This window comes from Thalassophryne amazonica, chromosome 2 (assembly GCF_902500255.1).
Source record: "Thalassophryne amazonica chromosome 2, fThaAma1.1, whole genome shotgun sequence".
In the NCBI taxonomy this organism is placed as follows: Eukaryota; Metazoa; Chordata; class Actinopteri; order Batrachoidiformes; family Batrachoididae; genus Thalassophryne; species Thalassophryne amazonica.
This window is the reverse complement of record NC_047104.1, coordinates 143,502,008-143,518,201: the sequence shown is the minus strand read 5'-3', so window position 1 is coordinate 143,518,201 and position 16,194 is coordinate 143,502,008. Positions and strand designations below refer to the sequence as shown.

Below are 16,194 nucleotides of genomic sequence, written 5' to 3'. Positions count from 1 at the left end.
ACATATGTGGTAGTGCCAAGGACCTCCAAAGAGAAGAATGGCAGCACCAGACGGAGGAGATTGATATACCCAGATGTGTTACCACATGATCACATGTGGGGCTCGGATGTACCAAAGGACCAAAAATTGTGGTCTGTAAGAGATAAAATAGCACATTCATTGTTCCCCTGGATAGGAGTGGGAAAAAAAAAAAATTTTCATTTATGATTGAAACACTGAATTATCGATTGGGTCTGTTCATGAATGTAACTGAAAAAATAGTAGCAGCTCAAAACACTGAAATAGATGCTTTACGTACCATGATGAACCTCTTAGTGAAAATCTCAAGAAAGAAGTGCTAAGTTAGGTGATAACTACTACTATATGTTTAACAGGCGATAAACAGGTGGGAAATGTTAAGGATTTTATATATATATATATATATATATATATATATATATATATATATATATATATATATATATGTTATCACTGTTAAACATTTGGACCTTTGTCTTCTTTCTCATGAGAACGGTGTTGTGCTGTTTGCACTAACCCTGAGAATGTACGTGTTATTCAACCTTGTTTTAGCATGCTGGGGTCAATCTGAACTGGGAATGAAGAGCTGGATGTACTTATTATTATTATTATACAACTTGTTTTTGTAGCTGCTAACGACTGGGAGTGAAGCATGACGGGGTCAGTCATGAACTGGGAGTAATAGACCTGAAGGTTGTTTTGACTGTTGTGATGTGATGCTTAGCGTGAAGACCAGGACACTCCAGGCAGATGCACAACAGATGATAACTGCAACAGACGAACGAGATGTGCTGACCTCCGACGATAAGAGTAAAAGAAAGAAACTGTTTTTCCTTACAGCTGCACTTATTGACGTATGTGTTTATGTTACGGGAAGAAACTTGTCTCGCGTTGCCCCCCCCCCCCCTTAGGACAAGTTTTATGATGTAATGAGGGCATCTCTAATAAAAAGAGCGGGAGCACAGGCCAGACTTTAGTGTAGCCTTGGTGTACAGCCTGGCCGCACTCCGCGCGTGATTAATTTGACTTTCTGTCTCACTGGTGTTTCTTGACTCTGTCTTATCAAAGGTTTTAAGAATGTTTGGAGGAGAAAATACCCAACACTGGCCATGCAAGAACTGGGACATTTTCAGCTTCCAAGAATTGTGTACAGATCCTTGCAACATGGGGCCGTGCATTATCCTGCTGCAACATGAGGTGATGTTCTTGGATAGCACAACAATGGGACTCAGGATCTCGTCACGGTATCTCTGTGCATTCAAAATGCCATCAATAAAATGCACCTGTGTTCTTCGTCCATAACAGACGCCTGCCCATACCATAACCCCACCGCCACCATGGGCCACTCGATCCACAACATTGACATCAGAAAACCGCTCACCCACACGACGCCACACACGCTGTCTGCCATCTGCCCTGGACAGTGTGAACCGGGATTCATCCGTGAAGAGAACACCTCTCCAACGTGCCAAACGCCAGCGAATGTGAGCATTTGCCCACTCAAGTCGGTTACGACGACGAACTGGAGTCAGGTCGAGAACCCGATGAGGACGACGAGCATGCAGATGAGCTTCCCTGAGACGGTTTCTGACAGTTTGTGCAGAAATTCTTTGGTTATGCAAACCGATTGTTTCAGCAGCTGTCCGAGTGGCTGGTCTCAGATGATCTTGGAGATTAACATGCTGGATGTGGAGGTCCTGCGCTGGTGTGGTTACACGTGGTCTGCGGTTGTGAGGCTGGTTGGATGTACTGCCAAATTCTCTGAAACGCCTTTGGAGACAGCTTATGGTAGAGAAATGAACATTCAATACACGAGTAACAGCTCTGGTTGACATTCCTGCTGTCAGCATGCCAATTGCACGCTCCCTCAAATCTTGCGACATCTGTGGCATTGTGCTGTGTGATAAAACTGCACCTTTCAAAGTGGCCTTTTATTGTGGGCAGTCTAAGGCACACCTGTGCACTACTGATGGTGTCTAATCAGCATCTTGATATGGCACACCTGTGAGGTGGGATGGATTATCTCAGCAAAGGAGAAGTGCTCACTATCACAGATTTAGACTGGTTTGTGAACAATATTTGAGGGAAATGCGGATATTGTGTATGTGGAAAAACTTTTAGATCTTTGAATTCATCTCATACAAAATGGGAGCAAAACCAAAAGTGTTGAGCTTATATTTTTGTTGAGTGTACTTTATTATCCCAAAAGGGAAATTCATCTTGGACTCAATTACTGTTGTACCGTCAATTATGGTCAGTGGGTTCACCATGTATCTAAAACTAAACTTGCATTTGAAAATTATCGGCTAAAGTGTGAATTACGATTTGCTGGTGCTATAATATGAAAACAAACAGTCATACACTTGAATTTACAAAGAACATTTCTTTACAAACACTTATTTGACCACAAAACGTTTGACCAAGGATGCTAAAATTTTCTAATGCAAGGCACCGCCCTGCACGTTTCTTTGTTTTTTTTTTTAAACTCTCCATGCTCCACCCAAAGCTAATTAAATCAAGTGTGCTAAGCCAGTTGAGAGCTGAGGAACAGGAAACATGAAAATATGCAGGACTGGTGCCCTCCAGGAACAGATATGGGGAATATCGTATTTTCTGCACCATAAGGCGCACCTAAAAGCCTTAAATTTTCACAAAAAAAAAAAAAAAAAAACAACAAATCGGCCATGCGCCCTATAATCCGGTGCGCCTTATGTGTGCACTGGATTCCAAAATCTGTAAAAACGACCAACGTTGTCTTTGACCGTCGGAATATCGGACCATTTCCCACTGACACAAGGACGTAATACGTAAAGTACGTACGCTGGTAGCGTAGAGTACGTACGCTGCCAGCGATAAACCAATCAGAGAAGAGTCCGTGAGTCCGTGGTACATACACTTACCGCCGCCACTCCTCCGGTAGTTACCGTATACTACATGTATCCTGTAAAACAACATTTGTTTGTCTAAGGACCCCCGAAAATGGCGCGAGCGAAGAGACATGCTTACGAGGCACAAGTCAAACTGCAGGCTATCAGTTACGCGGTTGTTCATGGGAATAGAGCAGCTGCGAGAGGAAACAAGAAAATGAACTGCGCCAAGTTAAAAAGACCAAACGGAGTTTCCGCAGAAACAAAGCGAGGTGGCCACAGCTAGAAGACCAGCTGTTCAATTCAGACACAGAAGATGAAGACTTCGATGGATTTGTGACAGAACCATAATAAAAAAATAATGTGAGCACCATATTGTTAAATACCGGTAGTTCAAAGTTGTTAAAAAGTTCAAATGAACTCACCGTTTTGCTTCCGTGACTTTTTTTTTTGTAGACTATATGTTTTAGCGTGCGCCTTTTGTAAGGGTTAAGTACCCGCTAATTGAGGCTGAGCTTTATAATCCGGTGCACCTTTTGTAAGGGTTAAGTACCCACTAATTGAGGGCGCGCCTTATTCCTTATTCCAGGGCGCCTTATGGTGCAGAAAATACGGTATTTGATAAATGAGTCATACCAGCAGGGAGAAGGCATGAGTCAGATGGCCCCTGTGCACAGTGTGTCCTCAGGATGGGTCAGTTTGGGGAGCTGTTACCACTCTAACAGACACCCCACTTTGTAAGTGCAACTCGTCATTCTCACACCTTCCCCAGCCTACATTTAAATCACAATATGTGAAGAAAGGCGGAAACTCACCTCAATCATGGCACAGATTGCTTTAATATGTTGCTGGAAGTCAGGATGAAATAATTCTTCCAGTAACCACTTTGCCACACAGGGAGCCATCTGTGTTTTGAGTTGTGCAACATATTCATCACGGGGGGAAGAAAAGTTCCACTTCAGTACCTAAGAGAAAGGATCATAACATATTACACATGTGCGAAAACAATGTTGAAATATTTTCACAGACAAACAGCTCGTCTGTAATAACTGCTTCTTCTTTCGGCTACTTCCGTTAGGGGGCGCCACAGCAGATCAATCGTTTCCATCTCACCCTGTCCTCTATCACACCAACCACCTGCATGTCCTCCTTCAGCACATCCATAAACCTCTTTGGCCTCCCTCTTCGCCTAATGCCTAGTGACTACATCCTCAACATCCATCTACCTATATACCCTGGGTCCCTCCTCTGCACATGTCCAAACCATCTCAATAACAACTGTTTGGAAATGTCAAAGCTGGGCAATTGAGTGGCCTCTGCAAAGGACAGATTCTTCCTACTACAGAGTGAAACATATATAGATTACTCTGAAAAACTAATGTGTAAAGTAAATTTGAGAACAAACTCTCTAAATTGTTAAATATCCATCAGTTCATATGAGAGAAACCAAGTGTCATATTTATGACGAGTAGATCTAGTACTGATAGACCGTATTTGACATGTAAATACAAGTGTCAGAGGTCAGCCTGCATTCATTTGGCTTCATACATGCAGTGCTGACACAGCTGGAGCCACCACTAAAACAAAGCTTTGTGCTGCTTCAGCAGCATGTTTAAAAGCATATTTACACGACGCTTTGGTTCAAATTTGAACAAAGTCCATTTCTGACAAGTAGTGTGCAGCCCCATATCCAGAAGGGAAGGTGTTTGAAGATACCCCGCTTCCCTGGGTAAAGGCCTATTTTTCAACACATATTTTGGAATATGAATATACTTTTAACAACAAATACAAAGACACCTGTATTTCATCAGCATTATACGCACACACACACTCCCCATTTGCCAAGTTTGTTCTTTTGTAGAGAGAAAAAAAAAGAAAAAAAGAAAATGAAGGAGCAGCTTTGGCTGGTTAATTTTTATTTTTTTGCAATTTTAGTATTAATGCATTGCACAGGTCTTCAGCCAACAAACATCAACAAGCATTGGCTATATTTACAGTGTACCCTTTACAAGTTTAATATTTAGGTAAACAAGTTGGACCAGGCCTTGGTATCTGCAGATACTCAATATAAAATTATTTTGATCACATGCAAAAGGCTCAGTTGGGACATCCACACTGACAGGATGCTGATTTCCTGACAAACCTGCAAATCTGAGCTCGTTTTATTTAGACTTGCATCATACATCAATCAATGCATATTAATGGAGACACACCTTTAGGTTTCTCTCCTCTTTGATACGCTGCTCTTTCTTGTTGAACACAAGGATGAAAAGTGGTCCCGACCTGTCTTCTTCCTCTTTGTTCCTTCCAGGAGGCTTCTTTAAAGATGCCAAAATCTACAAAGGTTAAAAAAAAAAAAAAAAAAAATGCTAAATGTGCTTTTTAAAACTGCAGTAACTACAAATTAAAAGTGCTCACAACTATTTTCTGGCAAACAAAGCTCTGTACACCCATGTGAGAATGATTCATTCAAAGACAGTGAAGACTAAACTTTTTTTTTTTTTTTTTCTTTTTTTTTTTTTTTACATGCTTCCCCATTTCTAAGCCCAAAGAACTTAATCAGGGCTTCTGTACCCTTTTAGGTTTATTCGTTTTGGAGGAAGCTGAAGTCTTAGTGTCTTTCTCTATACTGGAGTTCAAGCTGCTGTTGGAGCTTGTGTTCAGCTCCTGAGACCGCCGATGCTTAAAAAAAACAACAAAATATTACAGCTCAGATGCAAGAACAGTTCAGGTTAGTGAAATAAGCAACAAATAATAGGGCAGTAAAACTTATTATTTTTAATAAGCATTCTCACTTTTCCTTTTTGCCCAGATGCTGCCTTGGTAGTTTTGGAATCACTTTTGTCCTCTGTAGCTTCAGAGTTGTCTTGAACAGTCACTACTGCATTTACAGCAAAGATAACAGATAAGGATGATGGGTTAAATATGAGTATTGGGACCAGTTAGTTTGGTGCTCTGGTTGTGGGCTGGCAAGAAAAGATTTATTCTGACACACCGGCAGGAGGAGGTTTTGCAGGAGGAGCAGCGGCAGCTTTGACGGGAGCAGCAGGTTTGGCTGGCATCACAGCTCTCGCTTTGTCCAGCAGGGCTACCACCTGATCTTTAGATGCAGGCTGCAGAATACAAAAAGAGGTACAATCATCATTATGGATCCTATGAAGGATGTGTCTAAAATTACACCCTTGGTTTGGTTCAAAGGGAGCAACTTGGGGGCTGAGGATCTCACTCAAAGGCAATTTCATGATTTTCTTATCTGATCAGGGAATTGAATCTACAGCATTCTTGTGAGAAACATCCTAATTCATCTTTAAGCTTCAACTTGAATTATCTAAAAAGTTTGATTTGTATTCAGAAAACGTTGTAATATTGAACAAAAGGAAGATACACAGAGTCAAAGTGGGAGAGTTGGGTCCTCAGTTTAAAATATACCATATTCGCGCATCTGATTACCTTGGGCACTCTGCACAAAATTCTGCTTAAAGTGGAGGTGGGCGTTTGCACAAACGCGGCCAACTATTATGTTTGTCAGCCAATTTCAATAAAATGTCAGATTTCCTCACAAAGAATAAATGGTGTGTTTTTTCCTGATCCTGTTGTCATTTATCAAATGTGTTCATTGTTTGGTGCAGCAAAAAAGAAAAAAGGTGACGTGATTTAGCAGCCGTCAGTAGGTCCACTTAATACACGATAACTGAGGAAATACACGGCACATAACTTTTGCTGTCCACACCAAAGCAAACTATTAGAACAACCCCGCAGTCCCCCAAAAATAATAAATAAAACACCCAAATGGCAGTAAGCTGTTAGCTTGTGCTTTGGACACAGGGCGGGGGGGGGGGGGAACGTTCAGGCTTTTTTCATCACACACGGATCCACCCACACACTGCGCAGAACAGGGGATAATTTCGGCTTACCGGGGAAAGCTGACATTTGCCGTTTGGTGTGCTTATGTATGTATCAAGGATGAACGCTGCAAAAACAAAGTTGATAGGACAAATATTTTTGTAAAAATCAGCAATTTTGGTTAACCAGTATACAATGGATGTTGTGCTGCAGTGCATCATGGGAGTTTGGGGTTTTAAATGGTATTGTGATTCATATTAGTTTAACAGTGTTGTTACTGTTATTGATTTATTGTGTTTTTGTTGCTCAACTTGCACATGGAATTTTCTTCTCCAAGATGCTCAAAGGGGAAAAAAAAAAAAAAAAAGATACTACGGAAAAAATGGTAGTAACCAATTTCTGAAACAAACTGTTTATCACTTCACAACTCTCTCAGGTCCAAATTACCCACCTTAAGTTTGCCTGCAGCCTTGTTCATCTTCTCGAAGCCCAGGTGAGTCATAAAGACAGGCAGAGCATCCTGAGCCTTCTTCCTGACGTCTCCGTTGCGGTCTTCAAGACAGGCATACAATGGAGCCACACAGTGCATCAGATCAGGGGGCACCGAGCGCACTGTGACCAGATGCTCTGCCAGAAAGCCAAGAACCTGATCAGCAATCAAAAACAAAATTATTTAGTACACACACACACAAAATGGTCAGCCTAATTTCATCCAGGTATCTACAGATACTTGTATAGATAAACACCAATAGTGAACATATTTTTCATATCAGACATTTTTGACCATCTGTACCATTAGTGAAATCTATAGCTACAGAAAATTGTGACCATTTTACCAACATGATTTAAATTCTGGAAACACTAAAAACATTAAGTGACTTTAATTTTCAAATGATTCAGTGACATTTAGATGGTAAAGTTTGTTCCCTAAATTAGTCATGACTGCAAATTCAACTTCTATGTACAATGATCGGTTTTCCAATGACTAAAGAATAAAGGAAACTAGGAGGACGTAAATACGCCATATTATAGCTGAATGTGGATAGGCACCTCAAGCTGAAAATTTTCCTTTTTGGTTTCATACTACAACGGTTTTCTAAAAGTTATAAAAAAAGATCAATTTCCCACCCTTTGTCTACTTGATATGGAGTGACCCCTCATGTTCTGCAACAAGTGTGACAAAATCCTACCTCCTGTCTGAGGTAGGGGTTCTCCTTCTTCAGCTCCTCAGACAGTTCCTCTCCCTCTAGCCACTCCTTCAGGCCCGTCTGCTCCACCCAGGCTGAAAGTGCAGCCAGAGCAGCAGCTCGCACTGTATTCTGACAATAATTTCAACAGTTGGTTAATACTCAATTATCATCAAAAGAGCTTGCACAATGCTTTCAAATTCAATACTTTATTATGTCCCCAAATGGCAAATAATGTGCAGCTAACAGTTTAGATGCAAACACATCTGTCATATTTGAAAATCTCTTAAAAACAAATAACACTTAAAAAACTAATAATACAAAAAAAACATAACGCACATTAATCAATGTTATTTAAAATATGGCAGTGAATAACATAGAATATAGGAAGAGACACCTTGCCATCTCCCAAAACTGTGATGATTGGTATGCCCAGAGATTTAACGTGCTGTTTGAGGCCTGGACCCATGGCTGTGGCCAGCTGCTGAATGATGGACAGTGTCTGCTGTACCTGAAAAACATGAAGAGTTGGTCTATTTGAGAGTCTGTTTAAGAGTTGGACTATTTGAAGCAAAAGACATGCAACAGTAACCAATAAGAAATAATGTAAAAGTGTTTAAAAATGAATAAATTACAGCTGACATAGAAGCAGTCAAATGTTTGGGTAGAAATTTCTTTATATTTAAACAGATTCTAGAAACAAAACCAACCTCTCTCAATGATCATATATACCTGGGACAAGACTCATTTTTTTCTCTAACATCTGCTCTCGGTGTTCTACTTTACAATTATGTTCACTTGTTTAAAGAGGTTTACCTACCACATGAACTTCACATTACATGATGTTAACAGAATATTTCCGAATAGGTCAGGATTAAAAAAAAAACAAAAATTTAAATGAACATTCTATAGTCAGTTCCCTCAGACTTTTTCAAAAGTTTTTCAAAAACAGCCCTCTATCTGCTGCAGCCAGGTGAAAATGTGGACATGCCCTCGGTCTTTACCAGTTGCCGGGGTCCTTAACACTGAGGCGCCTGTGTGCTGGATCATGCCTAGGGAAATGTGCCACATGGTCAAAATGTCACAATTCACAACCTTCTATTCTTACGCAAGTGATACTCGCTTTGTTTAACCACTTATCTGGCACAAAGTCATTCCAGTGGGACACAAAGATTCTCTAGAGACCCCACATGAAAGACCTTGAACCATTGGCTTAGGTTACTGGTGAGAGTCTCAATCTCACAACCACACAGTAAGACAGGAAGCATAAAATAAAAATAATATAGTCAAAAAGGATCTTTGTTCTCCTGTATAGATAACAGACCACATGCCTCTGTCCAGGCATCTCTCAACCTCAAAGGTCAAGGACCCAGAGACAATGTCACTGCCGGAGAAGTAAATGTCTTAAGTTCAACACTTTCATGGCACAGAGTTATACCTGTGGTGACTGAACCCAGGGAGTCACTGAAAATCTGCATTTTCATCCAGATCCAGGACAATCCCAAACACTCAGAGTCATTGCTCAGCTTTGCAAGCACTGTAATCAAGGTATCCATCGATATCACAAAGATCACAGTGTCATCTGCAAAGTCAGCAAACCTTTTATTGGCATCAGAGGCACCTAAACTAACGGTTTCCACAACTGCATTAAACAGTAGGAGCTAGAACACATCTCTGATGAATATCAGATTTCAGTAGGAAGTCAAACTCCCTCTGTTCCACACACCAACTACTCACAAAACGCATAGACGAAATCATTTTTCCAAGATATAAATCTTTTGAAAAACAATTTGAAGTTAAAACATGGAGCCACAACTGCTTTCACTTCACTACAACTCTACATAGAGATTTATGCAATCATTAAAAATAAGTTACGTGGGGCATTCCAGACATTTTGAGACTGTTTTACGAGAAGCAGTTACATAATAGTTCTAGATTATTGTAATAATACCTCTATCATTACTATACAGCTAATAAGCTGACAGGCCAACTTTTGTTATGCTACGTTGTTGATGGCAGAAACAGCACTTTGAACACACCCTTCTAAGCACAGCTTGTCACAACTGACTAGTTTGCAGAATGCAGTTGGGCCAAGAAGACAAATAAGAAGTTCCCGATGCAATAAAGTTGTGTTAAACAGGGCAAAAACACCACAGAAACTTGTATGAGTAGAGCATCTGTTTTTAAAAGACACAAAAATTTCAAGGATAGCAGAGAGGTGAGAGCCAATGAGAGGTGAGGGAGGGAGAGGATCGTCAGAGCGACAGAGTTGGTTGAGAAAATTTGCAATTTTCTGGAGGATCATCATATTACATCAATTGGGGTGGGTGTGGCAACTGAACACAATTATTCATGAAGACCTCAACATGCATAAAATGTCTGCAAAGTTTCCTCCCAGGGTGCTCAGTGATGAATACAAGGAAAGACACTGACAGCTGGTTGAGCTCATTTTCTCCAATCCAGGAGTACTTTAGTCTCTCACTTGTGAAATACTTGTGATGGACACTGGATCTACTAAGAGAGAGAATGCCTAATGGAAGCATCCTAGCTCTGCCAGATCCAAGAAGGCCAGACAGAGCAAGTCCACTGGGAGGCACAAGATTATCCCTTTTTTTTTTTTTACATCAAGGGCATCATCTATATCCACCGGGTTCCCTCTGACCATACAGTCAACAAAAAAAAAAAAAAAAATACTATGTGGAGGTTTTCAGGGATTTCAGGAAGAGATTTAATTGTAAAAGGCCAAACAGGTCAGTGGCACCTGCACCAGGAAAATGCAGCAGACCACAATTTCATCCTGGTAAGCAAGTACTATATGGGCATCAAAGCTGTCCCTTACCCTCACTACAGTCCAGATCTTGCTCCCTGTAAATTTTGGTTGTTCCCCCAATTAAAGGAGAACCTCCGGGGTAGTCATTTTGAAGACACCGAGAAGATGAAGGAGGCGGTGACAAGAGACCTTGACAATTTCACTTTGGAGGACTTCCCGGTGGCCTTGAAGAAGTCACTAGAGCTCACAAAGAAGTGCATTGAAGGCTAAGGAGCCTATATTGAAGGAGATTACAGTTTTGTACTTTTCTAAAATAAATGTCTTTTTTTTTAAAGATGTCTGTAAGTCCAAAACGTCTGTGTAATAATGTGAAATGACATGGAAAAAAGTATTGAACACCTGAAGAAAGGGAGGTGCAAAAAAGACATGGAAATCCAAGACACCATCTAAAATCTATTAGTAATTTAGAAAGCAGCCCTGTCCCTTGGCAGGGCAAATTAATATCAGCTAGTTCAGTCCACACTAATGTCCTATAAAAAGGTGTCTCATTACCACAGTATCACACAAGGAACATCTCATGATGGGTAAAAGCAAAGAGCTCTCAAGATCTTCACAACCACTCTGCGACTTACCTATCCAGCAGATATTTGACAAAACAGTCATGGGACATTTGCCCAGTTTAACAAATCTTCCCAACGTCTCCTCTGATTGCCTGTTTATCAGCTGCCTTCTTAGCTTTCTCTCTTCAACTTTGCATCTTTTTCTTGCACTTTTAGCCACTTTAGCAAGTCTACCATGTTTAGCTCTCCTCTATTCCATGTCTATGTCATTTGTGAGATTGGTTTAAATTTCCTTCCCAGCATCCTCATGCAGCTTGGGGTAAGGCCTAATGTGATCTTTGATGTTGCTACCAAATGTATTTTATACTGTCAAATTGCTTGAAATGGTTTCCAGGCAGTGTGAATTTTGATCATACTGGCATTATAACAATATGAATCCCTTACTTAAACGCTAACAATAAAGTAACTACATCAGAAAAGGAGGAACAAAGAATTTTTTTCTTTTTTAATAGTCAAGTACAAACCAGGATCTTGTTCGAGTCCCCAAGCCGAGCCTTGAGTGCAGTGGGCAGGAATCCAACTGTGGGTTTGATGAATTTTGCTTCAGAGATGACAGCAGCCATTTCATCTAACCCCTCTTTCCGAATCTTCCAGTTTTTATCCCCAATTTTATTAACCATCTCATCTGTAATCTTTGTACTGCATAGACAGAAACATACCATTATAATTTGCAAAAGTAGTGTGGCTCAAAGTGACTAGTGTAACATTCTCAGTGCATTGGAAACTGACCTAATGTCAGTGCGTGGCAGGAGATCCATCACATCTACTGCACCGCCATCATCCGGCTCTTCAGACTGCTCCCCATCCTTCTGAGGCTCCAATTTGCTAGTTCCCCTGATTGGAGTAGGAGGAGTCTGGCCCTGCACCTGAGGACAGCAAAAGTAAATTATTTCTCAAGAATAAAGCAATCTGTTCTTTCTTCACTCTTGACACAGATGTCACCTCAGATTAGCACTGCTGTTCATTTGACCATTAACTTTGAATCATACGTCAACCTTTTTTTTTATGATGAATTATGATGAGTTCCTGGCACCCCTATGCCAAGTGAGTGGATTGGTATCTGCAATACCTTCTTAAACTCTGCATCGATTTGAGAGAGCAAAGCAGCCTTCTCGTCCTCAAAGAACATCCGGATAGGGGCTCCCATATAGACATACATGACACCTAACAGACAAATTGCTGCAGTCCGTACAGCCTAGAGACAAAAGGACACTCAATTCAATTGCACAGAGAAAGTTCTAGCTACTTCTAAAGCTGCACTAAAGAAAAAAGTTCTAATTCCAACAAGAAACGTAAGTCAGTCATGATAAACACAAATATACAACAAAGCATAAGCTTTCAATGTGCAATACTCACAGGATTAGTGGCTCCCAAAGCAGTCTTGATGTGGTTGATAAAAGATTTCACATTTATTCTGGAAGTAGAATGTTTACAATTGTATTCCACCAAAAATAACAAATGCCTAACAAACAGCTGTGACATCTAAATCATCGTCTGGTAACATCGCACACTTACCCCGAAAAACCAAACTCCTTGATGGCATTAGCAAGCCAATTCAAGGTTTCAGCCTGAGTTTTAGGATTCTTCTGAGAAAAGGCCATTGAGACAATCTGAGACGGAGTGAAAAAAAATAAAGACCACCAGCTAAGAAAAACAATTTGTCTTCGAGACATGTCTCAGTGGAATTTCCAACAGGTAATAACACAGAACTCCATCTACAAGAGTTGACTGGAAATGACCATTTGTACCTGTTCGGCTGTCCAGGGGAGAGAACAGGCTTCTCCGATGGCAGTCAGAGCTTCCTTGGCCTTCATACCACACTTCACATCTCCCACTTTGTCCACCAATGCATCCAGAACCATCAAGGCTGACGTCTTGGAAAACTGACCTCTCTGGGCCACTGCCACCACAACCTGCAGCTTTAACTGCATCACCTGTAAACAGGCATTTAGTGTCCCTTACGTTGACTTATTTATCATCAACTTTTTCAAACTAATTATAGCAAGTTCTATTCCAACAGCCATTTTGTTTCTAAACTGTTGTGTAGTTCATCAAACCTGTTTAGCACTGATGTGGGTGTGCTTTTGCACTATTCATGGAATAATGACTGTTTGGTTGTGGCACAATGGGAAGTGATTCCAGTGCCTCAAACAATTTAGTTATTTAGGTTTATTTATATATAATAATATTTCGCTTAAGTCCACAAAACAGACACACTGCTGGAAATATACAGAGGGGACATGAATTCTTGTCACGAATGCCAACGGATCGCATCTTTGCATTTGGAGTTTCACTGATGTCAGTGGTCACCTTCACTGCATTGGTAACACTTTTTGTGAAATCCATCCTTTTCACCAGGCTGTTCCGGCAACTTCACAATTCCATAATATTTTGACTCCTTGAAATTGGGTTTAGACTGTCTTGTCTGTGCTGCTTTGAGCATGGATGCCCAGCTCTTTTCATTAAACGAACTGGCATCCTGACACACCTTCTTCCCAGGTGGTTTCCCCATCATCCACATGTAGTATACGAGGTCTGTCCAAAAAGTATCAACCTTTTTATTTTTTTCAAAAACCTTATGGATTTGAATCATGTGTGCTTGCATGAGCCAACCTTGAACCTTCGTGTGCATGTGTGAGTTTTTTCATGCCTGTCGGTTGCGTCATTCGCCTGTGAGCAGGCTATGAGTGAGCACTGGTCCTCCCCCCTCGTTGGATTTTCATTTCGAGGAAAATGTCTGAACGATTGGAGCAGCGCTGAATCAAATTTTTCCAGAAACTGTGACAGACAGCCAGGTGGAAACCATTCGGAAGATTCAAACGGCTTTCGGTGGCTTTTCAGTCGAGTGAGTATCCGAGGAATTGTGTAAGAGCTGGACATGTCACAACATGTCCTGTGAGACTTCCAACTTCCGCACGTCTTTCATTACAAAATCTCCTGTAACAATGGAATGTGCCGAAAAAGTGCTGATGTCCACCTCTTCTGCAATTTCTCTGGCAGCCAGACGACGTCCCGGATCAACACAGTGTTCACTTTGGAAATGATCTGGTCGTTTCAGCATGTCGATGGCCGATCGGAGCACGGCGCACCCTCTGCCATTGTGCGCCGTCTTTAAACCGGTTGTAACGCTCCTTAATCTGTGTGATGCCCATAGGATCGTCACCGAAAGCCGCCTGAATCTTCCGAATGGTTTCCACCTGGCTGTCTCACAGTTTCTAGAAAAATTTGATGCAGCAAAGCTCCAAATCGTTCCACCTCGCAATGAAAATCCAACGAGAGGGGAGGACCAGTGCACACACAAAGCCTGCTCACAGGCAAATGATGCAACCGACGGGCGTGAAAAAAAATCACGCATGCGCATGAAGGTTCAAGGTTGGCTCATGCAAGCACACATGATTCAAATCCATATGGTTTTTGAAAAAAATAAAAAGGTCTGATACTTTTTGGACAGACCTCGTACATGTTCTACTTGGTGTCAGGACACTGGTGCTTGAAGTTGGCTCCATCATGGCTGCAGGGATATTTCTCTAAGGATAACACCTGAAAAATACATGTTTTGCAGAGTTTTGGCACATGTGGTTGACTGCAAGATGTCGGTCCCGGTTGTTCCAGACTGACATCTTTCTTCAATATTTATTTCATTCATTTAAAAGAAAAAACAGAAAAGCAAAGCAGAAACAAAGCATCACAACACCAGAATGAAAAGGAGCAGAAAGAAGAACAAGTCTTATGATTCCTGCCCCTTTTAACAATACAATCTTTCAATATCCAGCATCATAGTCAACATTATTTAACAGATTGCATTTCTTTAACTTGTCACCAGTGATGCCGGTAACGCGTTACTCTAATCTGACCACTTTTTTTTAGTAACGAGTAATCTAACGCGTTAATCTTTCCAAATCAGTAATCAGATTAAAGTTACTTCTCCAAGTCAATGTGCGTTACTATTATTTTTGCATTGTGGGTCGATAGCAGCATTAAACTTGATCCGTGGGCAGGAGGTCGGGGTTTGAACTGCCCACTTTAAGCAAGCTGTGAGCTTTTCATCCGTGGTTTTTTGCAGCAGCTACGACTCGTCCAGACCTCTTAAAGCGCGGTGACAACACCACACCTGCACTGAGCTTTACAAAGACATTTTTATGCTTTTTTTTTTTCCTCCAAGCCGCTCAGTATCTGCTGCTAAAAACAGCTGATCCTCCGCGACGCGTCAACAACTAACTATTTTTCACTCAAATGCACCTTTCTGAGGACCATATGATGTGAAAACGCAATAAACTTTGACCTGTAAATCTGGTCATGTTTTCTGTATAAATAGATGTTATCCATTCTTTGTGCTCAAACACCAAAGCAGGGGCAAATCCAGATGGAATGGAGGCGTGGGGCAGGGATGTGCCCCCCCCACAACACCCCTAGATTAAAGATCCAGTTTTGAAGCCGTTTTTTACTACAACTACTAATACTACTTAAAATAATAATAATTTCGACAAGTAAAATGTTTAGAGAGAATTTAAATGTTAGAAAGAATTTAATAGTTATATTTATAAACAATGTAGGTTAGAAATCGCAAGTTTTACTGTTACAGTGCTATCAACAGTTAAATATGAGGTCAAGAAAGAGGTCTTTATTTTACTTTTTATAAAACATATAAAAGTATTTATTTTCATTGAAGTCAAGAAAGGGTGACTATAAAGTGAGTTTTGGCAAAACAAGTATTGTCATGTTGAGGTGGCAGAGGGTTGTTAGCAGCTGGGGAAACTAAAAAAAAAATAACTAGTAATCTAACTTAGTTACTTTACTGATTACTCAATTGGAAAAGTAACTAAGTTACTTTTTCAAGGAGTAATCAGTAATTGGATTACTTTTTCAAAGTAACTGTGGCAACACTGCTT

At 40.7% G+C, this 16,194-nt stretch overlaps 1 protein-coding gene and 1 non-coding gene across 2 annotated transcripts in view; both read right to left on the bottom strand.

Moving 5' to 3' along the window:
• Positions 1-16,194, bottom strand: part of LOC117532118 (cytoskeleton-associated protein 5-like) — a 106,207-nt gene that overhangs the window by 52,753 nt on the left and 37,260 nt on the right. Inside the window, exons 17-30 of the mRNA XM_034195391.1 lie at positions 13,054-13,239; positions 12,821-12,915; positions 12,662-12,719; positions 12,375-12,500; positions 12,035-12,171; positions 11,770-11,944; positions 8,313-8,426; positions 7,919-8,047; positions 7,180-7,374; positions 5,881-5,998; positions 5,681-5,766; positions 5,460-5,567; positions 5,099-5,221; positions 3,701-3,850 (exon numbers count right to left, since the gene is read on the bottom strand). Coding sequence (XP_034051282.1) covers positions 3,701-3,850; positions 5,099-5,221; positions 5,460-5,567; positions 5,681-5,766; positions 5,881-5,998; positions 7,180-7,374; positions 7,919-8,047; positions 8,313-8,426; positions 11,770-11,944; positions 12,035-12,171; positions 12,375-12,500; positions 12,662-12,719; positions 12,821-12,915; positions 13,054-13,239 — 1,800 coding nt within the window. The remainder of the gene's footprint in view (positions 1-3,700; positions 3,851-5,098; positions 5,222-5,459; positions 5,568-5,680; positions 5,767-5,880; positions 5,999-7,179; positions 7,375-7,918; positions 8,048-8,312; positions 8,427-11,769; positions 11,945-12,034; positions 12,172-12,374; positions 12,501-12,661; positions 12,720-12,820; positions 12,916-13,053; positions 13,240-16,194) is intronic.
• On the bottom strand, positions 3,536-3,647 carry LOC117504685. Its single transcript, XR_004558879.1, has one exon. It is a non-coding gene; the product is annotated as a small nucleolar RNA SNORD67 (small nucleolar RNA).